The 16,639-nt window shown below is 41.5% G+C and overlaps 1 protein-coding gene across 6 annotated transcripts in view; it reads right to left on the minus strand.

The window, feature by feature from the left end:
* The window catches only part of DCUN1D4 (defective in cullin neddylation 1 domain containing 4), a 38,747-nt gene extending 23,284 nt beyond the window's left edge, over positions 1-15,463 (minus strand). For 4 of the 6 annotated variants that reach the window (XM_065633773.1, XM_065633772.1, XM_065633771.1 and 1 more), the window contains exons 1-3: positions 15,386-15,463; positions 5,642-5,712; positions 4,678-4,717 (exon numbers count right to left, since the gene is read on the minus strand). In XM_065633773.1, the coding sequence (XP_065489845.1) occupies positions 4,678-4,717; positions 5,642-5,712; positions 15,386-15,410 (136 nt within the window). In that variant the 5' untranslated portion in view covers positions 15,411-15,463. The other 2 variants (XM_065633774.1, XM_065633775.1) reach the window with 2 other exon arrangements.
* Between the last annotated feature and the right edge of the window lie 1,176 nt (positions 15,464-16,639).

Below are 16,639 nucleotides of genomic sequence, written 5' to 3' on the forward strand. Positions count from 1 at the left end.
TTTTGTCAGATCTGCAACCCCATACAAACCAAATAATCTAACCCAAGAATTTCTGCTTGAAGTCTTTTCCTCATTAAATGATAGGACATTTTTAGAAAGATCGCTGAACTTGTTTTAAAAGCTTAAACTTTCAATAGAATTCACCACAACCAAATTTCTCCAATGACTCATTTGAAAAACTTGTACCCCTTCTTGGTTTGGATGTATCTAGTTGCAGCTCTCAAACTGACAGAAAAAGGAAGAAAAGGTAGCTCAGAAATTGGTAAGTGGCTATTAAATGCACATGTACACCCCCCTCACACACAAACACACACACAGACACCAGGTAGACAAATATATTGTACATGCTTTCAGAGATTTAACATCTTAATGACTGATGTTTGGAGCAAGTCTTCACTATATTTTAACTGTTTAATGATCTCTAAACTACTAAAACACACTGTACAAGAATGCTACTTTAAAAGTATTTCCTTTTGTTACTAGAGTCAGCATATTGGATTTGTAGTGCAGTTATAATTTCCCTGTAACAAAATATGAAAGTTAAACCGGAAGAATATTTCTATCTTTTATTTCCATCTAAAGCTAAAAATTACCAGAGTTCGAGGTTTTTGTTTAAATTCCTGCAACTTCTTATTGTACAGTATAGCTCACTAAGTAGCATCAATATTAACCTTTCCTACACAGAGCTTTCTAATTCTAGATGTAACTTCCAGGTCTAGCCTTTCACAACTAATTTTACGTCTCAAAGGTCTGATCATCTGCAAATGAACATGCAGCTCCCTCTGACTTCATGCAAAGTTTGACAGGAACTTTACTTACCAAGTGCAACTTCTCTGATGTGATTATCTTCAAAGTTTCTTACTCCTGGGTCTCAACTCAAGATTGGCAGAACCCTCCTAGTTCTCACTGTTTTTTTGACACTTGAAGCTAGCATTTGCAAGGTAGAACCTCCAAATGGTTGCTGAATAGGCCACCATCAGCCAAAAGCCTGCCGAGCATAAATGTTGTTTGCCAAACATTCTATTCAGCACTTCCAAATTTGCAGGAGACAATTTGCAGAAGACAAAGCTACCAAAGGGAAATATCAACTCAAGAGCAGAGGTCAATAAATAAGAATTCTACAAGCTGTTTCCCTACAGAAGTGATTTACAGACATGTAATTTTCACCTTCTCTCTAGATAATGCCTGTGAATAATCCTGCTCTTCTGATGCTTAAATAGAGGAATGTTTCAAAAGGAAAATAATTAGAAACTGTGAATGCTGAAGCAATTGGAAAGATATAGGTGCTCACTTAATGATGCAACAAGACCACTACAAGCCCAGTTAATAATCACAATTTTTCAGATACAAGATGAGAAAACTAAGATACTCATCAAAACATCAAACAGCTTGCCATCTTGTTGTAAAAGGAAAAACCATCTTCTCTACCTTGAATTCCAAACTACAGAATTGCTTTGGGCTCAGGACGGTTTTCTTCTCTAAAACAACAAAAAAAATTGTAGAGGCAAAAGTAATTTCCCCCCATCACGCTTCAAGAACAGCAATAAAGCCTTGTTTTTGTTGAAGACATTACCTCGTTATTTTAAAGAAGTCGGGTGACAAAAGGAAGTGTACTTTTATTTTTAAAGACATTTTAGTCTGGGTAGGTAAATAAGTCACAATTTAATACACAAATCATGACTTTAAGCTATTAAAAAGTTGATAGATTTCCAGTTATGACATAGCAACAACTATTATTCCAAATTCTAGAGAGAGTTTTCCAATGTAATGCATATATATACCAGGAAAAAAAGAAATTGTTTATAGAATCTGAACAGCTGCTTTTCTTACCCCTACAACAGCTGAAAAGGCAAAGGCCGATGACACATTTACAGTCTACCTTCTTTTTCAGATATATAAACACACTGAATGGTAACATATTTTATGAGACTGTAATCATATAGGTGACCGGAATTTTGAAGTGAGCTCCATCTTAGCTCCCAAATCACTGAAGGCATTTTTAAACTGCCACCCTCTAGCTCTTAGATATTTAAGATCTGGTTCCAGAAAAGAAATCTGGCTAATACTTCAAAAACATACAATTTGCCTGAAGTAATTTAGATATCTAGTACATTTATTGTTAGATCAGAAAGAACTGCTTTGAAATAAATGCAATACGCATTAAAAGCTCATTATAAATATTAATCTAAAATTGAAATACTCAGTCTTTCTAAATAGCTTGTAGAGATCTCAACCAAATTTAGATATGCATTTATTACATCATCCCAAAAGCAGGGTCCACAATGTAATAACAATAACCAGGATAGTTACATCAGAAAATGAACAGTAATCTTTAAGGATAAGGTGTGCTCCAGAGAATTTGGAGAAAAAAAGGGAGAGAGAGAGGAAGGAGAGGGGGAGAGAAATCTCAAACTCAAAAATTCCTCTTCAGATGGGTTTGGCAACACTCAAAGAATCTTTGGTAACAGAGTTATTAACATGACTTTCAAATGAGTTCTGGATACAGAATCAAATTCACAGCATCTATGCAGTGCTTTAAATTGTGTAACAAAATGAAAAGGTGTTGATACTTCTTATTACGTGGTCAATAGTACTGGAAAATATAAGTTCCAAAAACGTCAGTACATCAAAATCAAACAATTTGCAAAAGTAATTAAAGATTTCCATAAGGCTCTCCAGTGATGATGTTTCAGAAGTGTGAAGTCTCATACGAAATGCACACAGGAGACTGCACTGTACTATATTCACAATGGCCAAAATAGCCCCTTGCATGTATATTTGTCCTCATATGAGGAAAACCAAGTACATATTTTGACTGAATTAGACTGGAAGTTACACAAACATTAGGGCTCCATCTTCCTCTACAACAGGGCAGAAGCGTAAGAAATACTGGAATTAAATCTGAAGAAGAGGAGCTTGCCAGTAGTGAGCTCTACTTTCAGTTCTCATTTCACACTTGTTCCTAGATTGAAAGGTTCTTTTACAACTATTGTAAAAAAAATTACATTATTTACTGAGATTTTATGCCCAAATTCATTCAATGGGCATGCTTAAGCTTTTGAAATAATTCAATTTAAACAACACAATGCAGGCAATAGGATAATCACGACTGCCAGAATAAAGCAGTTGATCGAAACCAACATGCTCAAACACCTTCCCATAGAGATAACGAGAGCTCTGAGGATAATTTCTTATACTGACCCTTATGACAGAAGTGCTAGGAGATATGACAAATTCCAAATACCTGAACCATGCCTACTCTTATTGATTGGTTAGTAACAGAAGGGGACTACCTCAATGCTTCACAACAGTTTTTTGTGATCAAAAGTAACCAAAGATTACGAAATGTATTTTCACACATGAAATCAGTACATATCTGTGTTTAGCTTGAACACCTGGATCACAAAGAAGAAAATTCCAGGCCTTCATTGAGAGATGGGAGAGGACATCACTTTTAACATATGGACGATAAAACCTTTGACTGTCTTGAACTACCTGCCTCAACCTCTTTTGCAGAGGTTTTTCATTTACATCATCAGCTTATTTCAAGTATCAAATGGCTGACCACACTGAAGAAAAATATCTGCTAGAAGCCTTTTGTGGCTAGGGTAAGATACTTAACTATGAAACAGCATGGCACAGTATGGAAGAGGGCACATGAGCCCTGAGTGAGCTCTGTCCGATCCCAAACAACGCAGTCCTCTGCATCTCTTCTCACTGCTCTAGGCTAAGAGTGTGCTAGATTTGTCAGTGTGTCCCAGAAATCTCCAGAAGGAGCTGACAGCTCTCTCCACTTCCTTAAGCACTCAGGTTAACATCAGCAAACATAGCCAGCACCTCAGGATAGAGAAAAACTTTGAGACAGATGGTAGGATAGATATGGTCAGTTTTAAAGAACTGTTCTCCTGAGTGACCAGGGCTTGAAGCCAGTAAGTTATTTTCCTTCCTCCTCAGGTATCATGCCTGAAACACAGAAAGGAAGGAAGAAAAAGCAATCAAGGAAGACGCCAGCTCATAAGTAACAAGTGCGAAAGGAGGTAACGAATATTGCAAGACATCAAGTCACAAAGCACAAATGCTGATGAATCAAGAACGGCAGCAAGCTAGTACCAGGCACCTGAGATGAAGGCCTCGAAAAATGATGTGTTATTGAACAGAAAACAGATTTGGAAATAATAAATAATCCTTAGGAACTGCCTGAAAATCTGCACAAGAAACAGGAACAACCTGCATCAAAACCACTCAAGAAAAGAGCTGGGTTGTTTGGAGCACAGCATTTAAACTCGGTCATAGGCATCACAATCGCGACAAGATTGGTCTTGCTTCTGCTCTGTTCTCACTCATGCTCTTCCAAGAGTCAAAACACTGTAAGAACGTGGATATTCTGCTAGTCTAATCAGTTGAGTCCAAGGAGTGAGAGAATTTTTTCTTGAAGTCTTTTACACTAAGAAATAGTAAAATGACAGATACAGCTGAAACCTGAGCAAGTCCTTCACAAGCAGATAAATTAAAAGCACAAACATCTATTTTGAAGAAAACTTGAAAAAATCCTCGCACTTGTTTTCTAAAACTCCTTTAGCTTTCTAAAATATATTTTTCAATTATGTTAGGGAGACTTCTTTGATGAAGCATGTTTAACTTGTTTCAATCGATTTCTACTACATCCCTATTAAATACCTGTCTGGTGATCGTCTTGACCAACGTCCTCTGTCAGATTCTGCAAGAGAGTAGGAATGATACAGTTAAACAAGATGGTGATCTTCATTGTTCAGTCATGTTTTTAACCTTTATTTGATATTAATATTCATCATAATTACTTAGAAAGCAACTAGCTAAGACTGCAGAGCCCTCTTGTTTTCAGATCATATTTATCTGAAAAGCTACCCTTGCAAATTTATCTAATAAGTTCAAGAATAATCTTCGGATAATTTGAAAAATATTTTTCATCTCAAACTACATTTCAAGAGTGGAAATAACTATCCTTTGAATGGGGAATTTTGTGTTGTTGGTTTGAACAATTCCATTAATAAATACAGTATTAGAAAGACTGAATTTACCATTTACCACATAAATGGCTCTGCTTAAGAATAAACACATATACATGTTCTAAAGAAAATTTATTTAAAAACAACTGAAAACTTGGAAACTAGTTAACCCCTTTTTTAGGCAGTGTGTTTTTAACTAGATTTGCAGTGTACAAAGCAAAAACAGCATTTCCATCTGCAATTGCCATAAAACAAATGTAAATGCACAGCAAACAAGCAAGGATAGTCTTCAAAAAAATCTTGTTTCACTCTTTGCATGGTTGCAAGAGGACAGCTTGCTCCTTCAACGTGCTTTCCACAAGAACTGTAAGAAATTGGATAATGATGATTACCATTATTTGATATACCTAGGAAAGCTTCTTACATGGAGACAACATCTAAATCCAGTGTTGCAGTGAACAGTGCTTAAACACCACTCTGACTAATCTTTCACCTTTTACTAATACTGTTTCTCTCTTAACAGATTCAAAACCAACAGTCTCTCATACAAAAAGCAGTCATAGTTTTAAAAGTGTAATCTCTTAATGATTTCAGACACAAACGATTCTGGACTAAAGCCCTAGCTATTCTGCTGAGAGAAAATGGCAAGTCATTACCAGCCTATTGAGGGTGTGGTAAATCTTGTGAATATTTGCCAGTGTTGATAGATGAGAATTCAGTTGAAAATCTAGAGGTGGGGGGGGAAAAAAAAAGTTTTAAATTCTCTGGTTTCCAGCTGTAGCAACAGAGATCTTCATATGTTCTAGTAGTTTATTAAAACCATCACATGACTATGAAATAAAAGCCATGTCAACACTTTTTCAGCATCAACATTTTCAACACCAAGTGGAATCAGTAAGTGAAATCTGCAAAACATATCCTACATATGCATTTTTCCTAAGGCATGGATGACCCCCTAGCAAAACAGAACTACAGCTAACAATAAGCTAAGTACAAAATTATATTAAAAAAAATATTTACAACTTTTTTAATTTAAACTAGGAATCATCATAGTTCCCATGCTACCCAGTCCTTCTGTTCCATCTATTCCAAAACCAATTTAAGTACCATGTAACATTCTAAAATCATTACCAAGAATGCTATTTTAAAAAAATAATTTTATTTATACACACATACTTGCCTTTATACTAATTTCCTTGCAAAACTAAGTGACTGGAATACACTTACACAGTTGAAACATGACTTTTGTATAATGAACCAAAGGTCGCAATACAGCAGCTGTTAAGACCAAAGCAAATAAAATCGAAAATAAAATACCCTGACACTTCATGAAAGAAGCCACAGTATAGATGTTACCTTTGTTTCTATGTTCCAATAATAAAACACTTGAGTTTGCTTCAGTTGTAAAAAGGTGACAAAGTGATTTTTCTCTATAATTTTAAACCCCCTGTTTCTGCTAGAAATGTGTCCAGGACAAAACTGAAAAATAAGTAATCTACCAAAAAAAACAAAATCAACGGTGATCCAGCCAGAGAGCATGGAAACCAACGAGAATCTCAGAAGCTGGACACAGAGCAGCTGACAGGGATCAAAGGAAGCCAACTACTACACAATATTTCCATTTAAACTAGAAGTAAACTAGCTACCCCACTAGAACTCGTGCGCAAAACCACTCTAATTAGAGACAAGTACTATATGACAAGCAAACTGTTTCAAGGACAATTCTTCCGTACCTTAAAAGCTGTATATGCCTAGCATTACCACCCAGTTAATGCATTAAAGCATTTCTACTGGGAGACATTTAATTTGGCTTTCCCCAGTAGCTGACACAAGATGCAAGTGAGGTCAAAACCAAAATTCCCATGTTCCCATCCCTAGCATTTCAAATGAATGCTCTCAAAATAGAATTAAGATGACCTAGAATCTAAGGATAAACAAAGTAATCTTTAAATAACAGATCCCCAGGTCAGTGAACCACACTGCTGTGAAGTTAAAAAGTGGATCCGAAGGAACCGCCTGCTTTAAGTGTATTTGTTACATACATCATTACGGAATTCCCTTGTTATGGTGAATTAAAAAAACAAACAAACAAACAAAAAAGAACCTTTAGGAATCATATGTTTCATTAATTATGTTAGCTAGAGAGTATAATTTCACTAATTGCTACCTATTTCTTAATGTATTTGTCCCCAACCCATCACTACAGCAATACAATTTCTGTAGGTCAGGAGTGCCGAAGATGGAGTTTCCAACTTTAGCTGTACTTATCTATATTAAGTCAAAAACACTCCATATCTGATTATTAAGGTACGACAGGAAGATCCTGCATCTTGAACAGGGTGCGAGATTTCTTCCTGCATTAAGTGCTCAATAAAGTTCCATTTTTGCTAGTCAAACAATACTAAGCAGAACGATTCTGGAAAAAAAAAAAAAAAGAAACAACACAACACCCAAGTTTCTTAGTCAACCTTCCATTTAAAGGATTTTTTTTTTAGAAAAGGGCAGTGGGGGATGACATAAAAGCCATTCTGAGAAGGGCAAGATTAAAAGGTTGTAATTATTTTGTTAACTGCTGGACCAGACTAAGCTTTCTGCAACATTAATTTTAACATTTTCCTTGTTGTTTGCCTAAAATCTACAAACATGAGTCTTTAGACAAACCAGTTATACCTGGAGGTAACAAGCTGAGAACACTGACCAAATATTTTATTCTAAAGTAATATTAAACAGTAATTTTAGATGGTACTCTTGAAAACAATAGAAAAATATTTTAAAGTTAGGATTGTATATATACTAGGTATTGCCTTTGAAATAAAACATTCCTAGGCACTTCAAAGTACATCATTCATCCCAATATGTTTCACACATCTACTGGAAATATCCTTACAATTTTAAACTGTTACTTCAAAAATAGGTTACACAATTATGATGGACTCAGAGGGTTTACACAAATGTATTTTACATCTCCTATAGAACAAGCTTCACACCTTAGTTCCACAAAGAATGGTTTATCCACACAAATACGGAGGGGACCAGAGTCTAAAGTTTCTTCCACAGGGGAAGCTTGCAAAATAGGGATATTATCCAAAACCAAGAACAGGCTTCTTCTACAGTAACTGTCATAAAAGCAAACACGAGCAGCAGCCAATGAATTAGGTACGTTAAATTACAGCTCTGGTCGCCTCCTGAACTGGTCAGAGTGTTTGCTATAACTACATTAACCATCCTATGCTATTGAAAAGCATATTTTGGGAAAAAAAAAAGTTTTTGAAGAAACAGAATCAAAAAAACCCCTCCAAAGCTCAAATAACACCATCTTGAAAATTAGCCAAGGGACAATGGCGTAGTCAACATGACAAGCCAGCGATGAGCAGCTGGCTGCAACTGTGCACTTCAGGGACGCGCTCTCTCCCCAAACCTCCCCAACTTCCTCACTGGCTGCCGCAGCCTCCCAGCTGTGCCCGCCCGATCCCCCATGAGACCCCTACCCCTGGAATCCTACCCCAAAATTACAAACTAATCCTGCCAGTTTCATGGTCAGAATGAGATCACCAAGTAGATGTAACACCAGATAAGCAGGGTTAAAGCAAGAGAAAGCAAAAGTCCTCCAAAGTGGGAGCAAAACAGTCTCTTGTGGCAGCAGAAACATGTTAAATCAGATCAAGTGTCCATCCAAGCCCCGCTGTGGGCAGAGCGGCTCATCACGTGAAGCTACACAGCCAACAGCTGGCTGTAGGAGCCTGACACAAAGAAAGCCATCTCGTGTGAAGCTGTTTTTCACCTGCATACAAGAGTTTCAAAGCACATTAACTGGTCCGAAAACATTTTGATTTTGGCCTGCAGAAAAATATTTTATAGCAAAGTGCCACACAGTTTATTGACCTGGAATCAGAAGAAGGAAACTTGCTCACTTCATTAATACTGAAAAGAGATGCGCTGAAATGTTTGCTACGACTTTAAGAGGTGTATGTCAAACAAGCATATATATTTTGTTGATTAAGTTATTCTTCATGCAGACATTAGCTTATCTTTAGCAAGGATTGAAGCAACAAAAATTCCAAATAGTATTAAATGCTTTGCAATAATTTGGAATGTAACAGCTAGAGAAAAATGTCTGAGTAAAAGAACTGCAAATCCAGAAGACATTCCAGAGCCAACCTAATATCATGGAATTTAAACCTTGTTTGCGGTTTCTCATTAACAGTTAACATCAAGTGTTAAATTCTGGGTTAGTCAATTATTCACAATCATATACAATTTAAATGTAAACCACAAACAGTTTAAAAAAAAACTTTTAAAATATTATAGATTATGGTTTACATTATGGACCTCAAAGTTACACAGAGGCAAAAGAAACAATAGCTAGCTGGGCCTGCTTCCCTGACAAACTAGACAAAAATTGTTCTGCACTCCCTCATTAAGACAAACATATGAAATACAATAAACAAACAAAAAACTCAGTATATCTTCGATATAAGCAAACAATTTGGATGAACTTGAATATTCTGCTTTGCTATCTGAAATGAAGAAACTTTAAAGGTCAAGTCATTTTTTTAATGGAGGGAACTATTCAAATGAAACCACAAATGAATACCTAAAAGAGAAAAAAAACCTCTATTTCTGCCTATGTGCCTACTTGCACATCAACACGTACCTGCCTGAACTAAAACCTTAACTTAGTTCCTGCTGGCAAAACTATCACTCTAAAGCTTGGACAAAACACAGCTACAGGGTGCAGCTAAAAACACTACTAAAAATCTAGCAAAAAATTAGCAATAGTACTACACCAGATATGCAGCTGACTCCAAGCTTCCTTTAAAAGCTTTTAGATTGTTTTTCTGAGCAAATAGAAAAATCTATACAAAATCTCACAGTAACAGAAGGCCTAAAAATGTTTATCCTAGACAGACATGCCATATAAACACTATAGATACAACTCTATTAAAAATTAAGTATGGAAATAGTCATAGTATATCTGACAAATATTGTGGGTAATTTTGTGTAACCTTCTCAGGAAAAAAAAAAATAGATAGAAAACACATACTAGGCACTGATTCCTGAAATTTAAAATGGTATGTTTATGCTTTTATTTTTATTTAATTGGTTTCCTTGGTTTCAAATAATAGAACTGGAAAAAACTTGTAGTAGTACTGGAAATAACAGTTCAAAGTACTGTCTTCTTAATTAGCTTTATAATAAATAAACTTCACTTATAAAAAAAATTATCATTTAATATTCTGTGAACTACGCCATTTCATGCTCTACAGTCTACTTACGTAATTATCCTAAGAGTAAGACAATTTCTATTGATTAATGAACTTGGAAGTTCAGGTCTGAAATGTACATTTGGTGAAAGCCTTCAATACTTATGTACAGGAAGCAGAAATTCTATATTCCTTACTAGGTGCAGAAAACAAAAGAAAAATGTGCATCAGTTTTTGTTTTCATTTACTCAAAAACATCACAACGCACCTAAAAACTGAGGTTCCCAAACTACAATACAGAGCAGCCAGGAGCCAATTCTGCATTCCTGCCAAAGACGGGATTAAGAATTCATTTCCAGTGTGCCTGTAGCTGAAGCCACACAGGCAGTGACACCCTTTAGCAGGAGCACCTGCAGAAGAGCCCTTCCCCGTCCGAGATGTGAGAGCAAGGTTGCAAGGGGCAAGGGCAGGCAGAGAAGAACAGGCTTGAAAAGCAGCATCTCCCTTCATTTGGTGGGGTTGAACACAGGGCATGATTCAGAAAGTAAGGAAAGCAAAAGTGAATTCCAGCCTGGAGGGCGAGGACATGCAATTAAATGGAGAAGTGGGATGATGCACCTAGCTTGTGGAGCAACAGGATCCAGCCGTTAGAGCTAGAGACACAGCGCCGCAGGACATTTCTCCTGCACACATGCATGCAGAGCCATGCCAGACTCAGAGCTACTGCTGACACCAGTAGTATCCTAACCCACAGTTGCAAATTTGTGTATATTTTGCAAACGTAACAGCCTAAAATGTTCTGAAGCAAAACACAACAGTGATTTAAGCTATTAAAAAAACCAAAACAAAACAAATATAACTACAAAAAATGCCAAACGCAAACAACAAAATGCAGTTGAAATGACAACACACTAAAAACCACATCATTTTAAGGTAATCCTTCAGAGTCAACTCTAACATTTGCTATTACCACATGTAGGCAGTCACCCACATTATCTGCAAAATAATATTTTAAAATTACTGCATGCTACGAAGACAGTGAAAAGCATTAATCTTCCCCCCTCCCCCTGGAACAAATCTTTATTCTACCTAGGTATCTAAAAATCACCCTGATCTGAAGGCTTGTTTACAAAAAGAGCTAGTGCAGTTTAAAGTTCACTGAGAATTTTAAAGGAATTTAAGCAGTGCAATAGTTGTGTAACTGTTACTTCAGTTTGAATGCATTTCCATTTACTTTATATTGACTTTGAACAAATAAGAGCTATGTTAACATATGCTATCCCAACTTATAGGTTAAAAAAATCCCACACACTGGCTCATGAAGGGTTTTAGGGTTTTGTGGGTTTGGGTTTTTTTGGTTGGGTGGCTTGTTTTGGGGGTAGGTTCAGTGGGCTTTTTTTATAGAAAAGACCTAACACTAATTGCATTTCTGGTGCAATACGGCTGTTTCTGTTGCTGCAAATACCATTTGTGTATTAGATAAGCATTTCTAATGCTTGCCAGAATATAATAAAGCTGGAGTGACCAGCCAGTTGGAAAAGAATGAGTAAAAGTAGTGGATAATCAGAGCTAATTTAAATCTATTTCTAAAGCATGTACTACCAAATCAAACAGCATTTCAGTGACTTCAAGTTACTCAAACTGTGAACTGACGCTCTTTCAGTCTACAATTCAAGAACACAGGAAATTGAGCTGCAAATCGTTTAGTACAGAACCAATTTTACATCCATTTGATGCAAAGTGTTGATCCAGTCTAACTCGTAACTCTACCATCAAATTCATTCCAAAAAGTGTCAGTGAATTAATTTTGCATCGTTGGCTAGTATGGCCTGACAGTTGTTTGCCAGCACTACTCTTAACTTCATGCCAGATTAGGTGTCATCTATCGTCCTACAAAGGGCATAAAGCTAATAAAAACTTCATATCTAGCTAATTCAGCAGAAATGCAACCCTGTCAAGTACGGACTACTAGGGTATCCAGCACCATGCAGATCTGGTACACATCACAATGGGCCTGCAACAGCCACTCACAAGCAATGCTGCCCCAGTATTTTCTTCCTTCTCTCTGCCAAAAGTTACAGACCCCACAGCTCTGCCAGGAGCACAGGTCACGGGCACATTCCCTAGTCCACTTCAGGCAAAAATCAGCCCTGTCAGTTTAGACAATGTAAGTAAGTGGCAAGAGCTAACCCAGACACATTGACTGAGTGGATTAGAGTGCTCCTACAACCTCCTTACCAGTAGAGCAAGGAAAGCGGTAACCTACAGCTAATGGGGAGAAAGGAGCAGCTGCAGCAGAGTCCCACAGTCTGTGCAACCACACATCTGCACCAAGGGACTCAAAAACACGTGCCACACCAGCTGGTTCCCAATGGCAACCTGAAGCCTTGTAGCTCTAACAACGATACACGTATACTTAGATATAGACACAACTATATACAAAACACTGAGCAAACTGGTAGTTATTTCTATCTCTTTATAAGCCCGAAGTAAAAATGCTGTTTAACCTCAGACCTATGATTTTAAATAAAACAACTTAATTAGACAGTGTAAGAAAAGTGCTGGCATGTTTAAAAATCAGGGTTCTGCTTGAAGTCCTCGTTAGTAGTCTTAGTTCCTGTAGAAGAAATAACCTCACTATTAAAGGCTCTGTATTTAAATCGGATACAAGAGTTGAACATTTTCATGGGATGTACTGTACTTCCTAGCGCGATGCTTTTTGGCAAGCACAGCACAGACAAATTAAGCGAGTTTTCCTCTTCTGCTTGAAGACACAAACAAAACTAGGAAATAATGCTTTGGAAAAAAAACAAAGTCTTTGTTTTCAGTATCTCCAAATTGAGGGGAAAAAGGTAAAGCAAATACAGGATAATAATTCCCTTAAAGTTTGCACAAAAACTACTTGGACAAAAACAAACCTAAATCAAGTGCTGAAATTACACAAATGAAATCTCATCCTGATAAAAATGAACAAAGAGAAGCAGTGAGAGGAAGACTGTTCACTCGTCTAACTCAACTCATTGTATGGCCTTGCCAGAAAAGACATTTTCAATTATAGTTACTGGCATTGCAAGAAGCTTTTAAGCAAATGTTTACAACAGAAAAAAGTAAAGTTGATGTCTCTCATATATGTAAAATTAACATGCAGCAAAAATGTATTAATGGAGTTTATATCACAAGAACAGATAAGAATCTAAGAAGGATCAAACAAAAAGTTGAAATGTTCAGTCAGAAAACAATCATAAGCCAGCTTCTGGATTTGTAAAGATATGCTATGAACACTTCTTGTCTCAAGCATTTAAATCGATGAGGAAAAAAAACGCAACTATCATGAAGCTACAGATAATGAAGTTAGTTAATTAAGGAAAACATTCCTATTTAAAATAACGCATATACAAGAACATGAACTACCCCAAAAATATATTCAGGTGGGTGATTCAATCATTCCAAGGGATATTTTTAAAGAAGCCAGTAACAGCTGAATGCTGAGAAACGGTAGTCTTGTTTTCTGCGTAGAAATTTAAAAAAAAAAAAAAAAACTAAATAGTCTTCAACATCCTATATGAGGGAGCATTGGAATATTTGTAACTGTAGCTTACATGTGTATAATGAAGACCTGCACCTTTTTTTGGACAGAGCACATAACAGAGCCTGAACAGAAGGCATTTTCTAGAAAAATTATCCTTCCATTTCCGACATGAGGCAGTTATTTGTGCTTTAATAGTAGCCTTAACCCCCAATATATAATGATCCGCAAATACAAAGGTAAAATAAGCCATAATCACTAAAGAAATTATATAACCTTATGAGGGAGTGCCTTTACCAAGCTGTTCCTGTCCAATTCCTCATTTTGAGAAACACAGAAAGATTCAAGAAAATCCAGGCCTTGGGCAGCATTTCTTTCCATAATTGCTTTCAGGACTTTGTCCAAAACTCAGACCATCATTCATTCACGTATGATCAAAGCTTTAGTTTTCATTATCTCTCCCCTAAGCAAGTTCTGCAGTAATGAAGTATCTCAGGGCTGCAGCTCCTTGCACAGTGAGAACACAGCCCTGGGAGATTTCACAGGAATCGGGAACATCCTTCTGCCGAGACACCTTTGTGCTCGGGACGTCAGCCTCATTTCTCCAGCGGACGGGGATGGAACCTATTCCCGAACCTCACAGTTACCCCACACCCACGCAAGTGTGTAATCCCCCCACACCAGGCAACCTGCCTACACCATACGGTCCCGCCTGCTCTGAAACCAGAGCCAGAAACTATACTGCAGAGACAAAGCCCTCCCTGCGCTCCCCCAGCACAGGCAGCGTGATCTCCCATTACCGCTGCCCCACCTTTCCCCTGCCCCGAGGCCAAACGGCCTTGCCCCAGGCCTCGCCGGGCCCCGGCCGCGGGCAGGGAGCGGCGGGTCCCGGGGCCCCGGCCCTCCCGGGGCTCCGCGCCGGCCGGGGGTGCCGGGCTGCAACTCGCACCCCCGCGCGGGGGCGGCGTGCCGCGCCGCCGCAGTGCCTGCTGGGAGTTGTAGTCGCCCAGCCTCCCGCCCAGCGCCCCGCCGCGCGGGGCAGCCGCAGCCGAGACTCCACCTCCCACAATGCGCCGCGCTCCCCATTCCCCTTCACAGCCCGTTTCTCCCGCACCGGCCCGGCGGAATCCGCTAAATTAACCGCCACCCACCCCCCGCACGCACACACCGCTCCCACGCAGCGAAGCCGCCGGGCAGCGCCGCAGGCCGCGCCCGCCGTCCCCTCGGCAGCCCCGGCTCCCTCGCGGCGAGCCACGAGGGCCGGCCGCGGCCTCGCCCGCTCGCAAGCCGGGTCGGGGAAACTGCGTCACACCCTCCAGGCGCCCCCAGCCCCCTCCGCTGCTGCGCCCGTCACCCGCCCCCGTCACCGCGCGGGCCGCCCGCGTCCAACCCCGGCCCCTCCTACCCCCCGGGGGAGCCCGCCGAGAGCCGCGGGTACCCGCCGGCCCGCGGGGCCCGTGGCCCCAGGTACGCACACCGCCTCTCTCCCCGACGGCCTCCCCTGTCACCGAGGGCCCCGGCGGTGTGTTCGGCCGAGCCTCCTCGGTGAGGGGCAGGAGCAGCTGCCCCCACGGGGCGGCAGCGCTCGCCGGCGGAAAGACCAGGCCGGTGGCGCCGGGTGCCGCCGGTGAGCGGGCGGGAGCGCGCGGCCCGGCCCCGCCGCTACTCACTGACAGCGGCGGCATCCGAGTGCATTTTCGTGCAGCGCTCGCACTGCCCTGCCCGGCCCGGCTCCCTCTGCCCCTCTCCCAATCACAGAGCCCAAGCACAGACACCTCCCGCCCCGCCCACCGGCGGCACCCATTGGCTCCGGCGGCCCTGAGAGGCCGCACGTCCTGCTCTTCTACTGCATGAGGCACCTGCCATTCTCCCTCTGCCTGCCCCGCACCGCCTGCCCGCCCTCTCCCGACACCCTATTGGGCTCAAGGCTGAGGCGACCCCGCCCCCTTCACTCTGACTGGGCTTTGCCGGTGCCAGTTTTTCCTGGCCTTGAAAGCGCGTGTAAAGAACACCACTTTGTGTCACCCGTGGCTCTGATTGGCTAGGGAGGCCAAGGGCCGCGCCCACGTCCTGATATGATTGGGTAAGCGGGGTAGAGGGCGGGGCCTCCGAGGCTGCCCCGCCCCGCAGAGGGCCGGCAGGGAGCGCTCCGCTGCCGGGGGTTGAGAGCGGCGGGCGGCTCCCTCGGCCTCGGCCGTGCTGGCTGCCCGCCCAGCCCGCAGCCTGGCGACCGTTACACGGCGCTCGGCCCTGAGGGCGCTCCGGCGGCAGCCCTGGGACCTGAGAGGACGGTAGGCAGCCGCGGCCCCAGCGCCGCCTCCTCGGTGCGATCCCCCGCCGTGGGGACCAGCCCGGGCCGCTGCGGGCCCGAAGGCTGGCCGGACCTCACCTGCCCCGCTGGGGCCAACGAACGCTCGCACACGTACGTCAGGCGCGGCCCGGGGGCTGGGGCCGTGTCCTCAGGACGGCGGCGGGTCGCTGCGCCGGGGAAGGAGGATTTCTGGGCTAGAAACCGCCCCCTTTGCTCTGCGATACCCACCCCCAGTGTAGCCAAGTCGCCGACTATTTTAGAAAGATTTATTTGTTTCTACTAAGGAGGAAAGTGGCAGCCTGCCCCCGCCAGCTGAACGCACGCAAGTGTCACAGGTCAGTGTCACAGCAGCAGCGGGCTGGGGCGTGGGGGACACGCGGGCCAAAGGCTGCTCCTTGCGGGCAGAGGAGATGAGACTGCATCACTCCCTCTAGTTCCTGTTCTGCTCCTAAAAATCCAGCGCATGGATCCACCCTCCTCTCCACTCCTTGCAGTGCAGAGGAGGAAGGCACCTTTCAGGTCATTGCTGCTTGGCAGGTGAGCTCAGCATCTTCCCTACATCCAGGGATAACAGCCTTTCCTTGCCCTACTCAGTGCTGAAACACAGGTGAGA

This window comes from Caloenas nicobarica, chromosome 4, assembly GCF_036013445.1.
Source record: "Caloenas nicobarica isolate bCalNic1 chromosome 4, bCalNic1.hap1, whole genome shotgun sequence".
Classification (NCBI taxonomy): domain Eukaryota; kingdom Metazoa; phylum Chordata; class Aves; order Columbiformes; family Columbidae; genus Caloenas; species Caloenas nicobarica.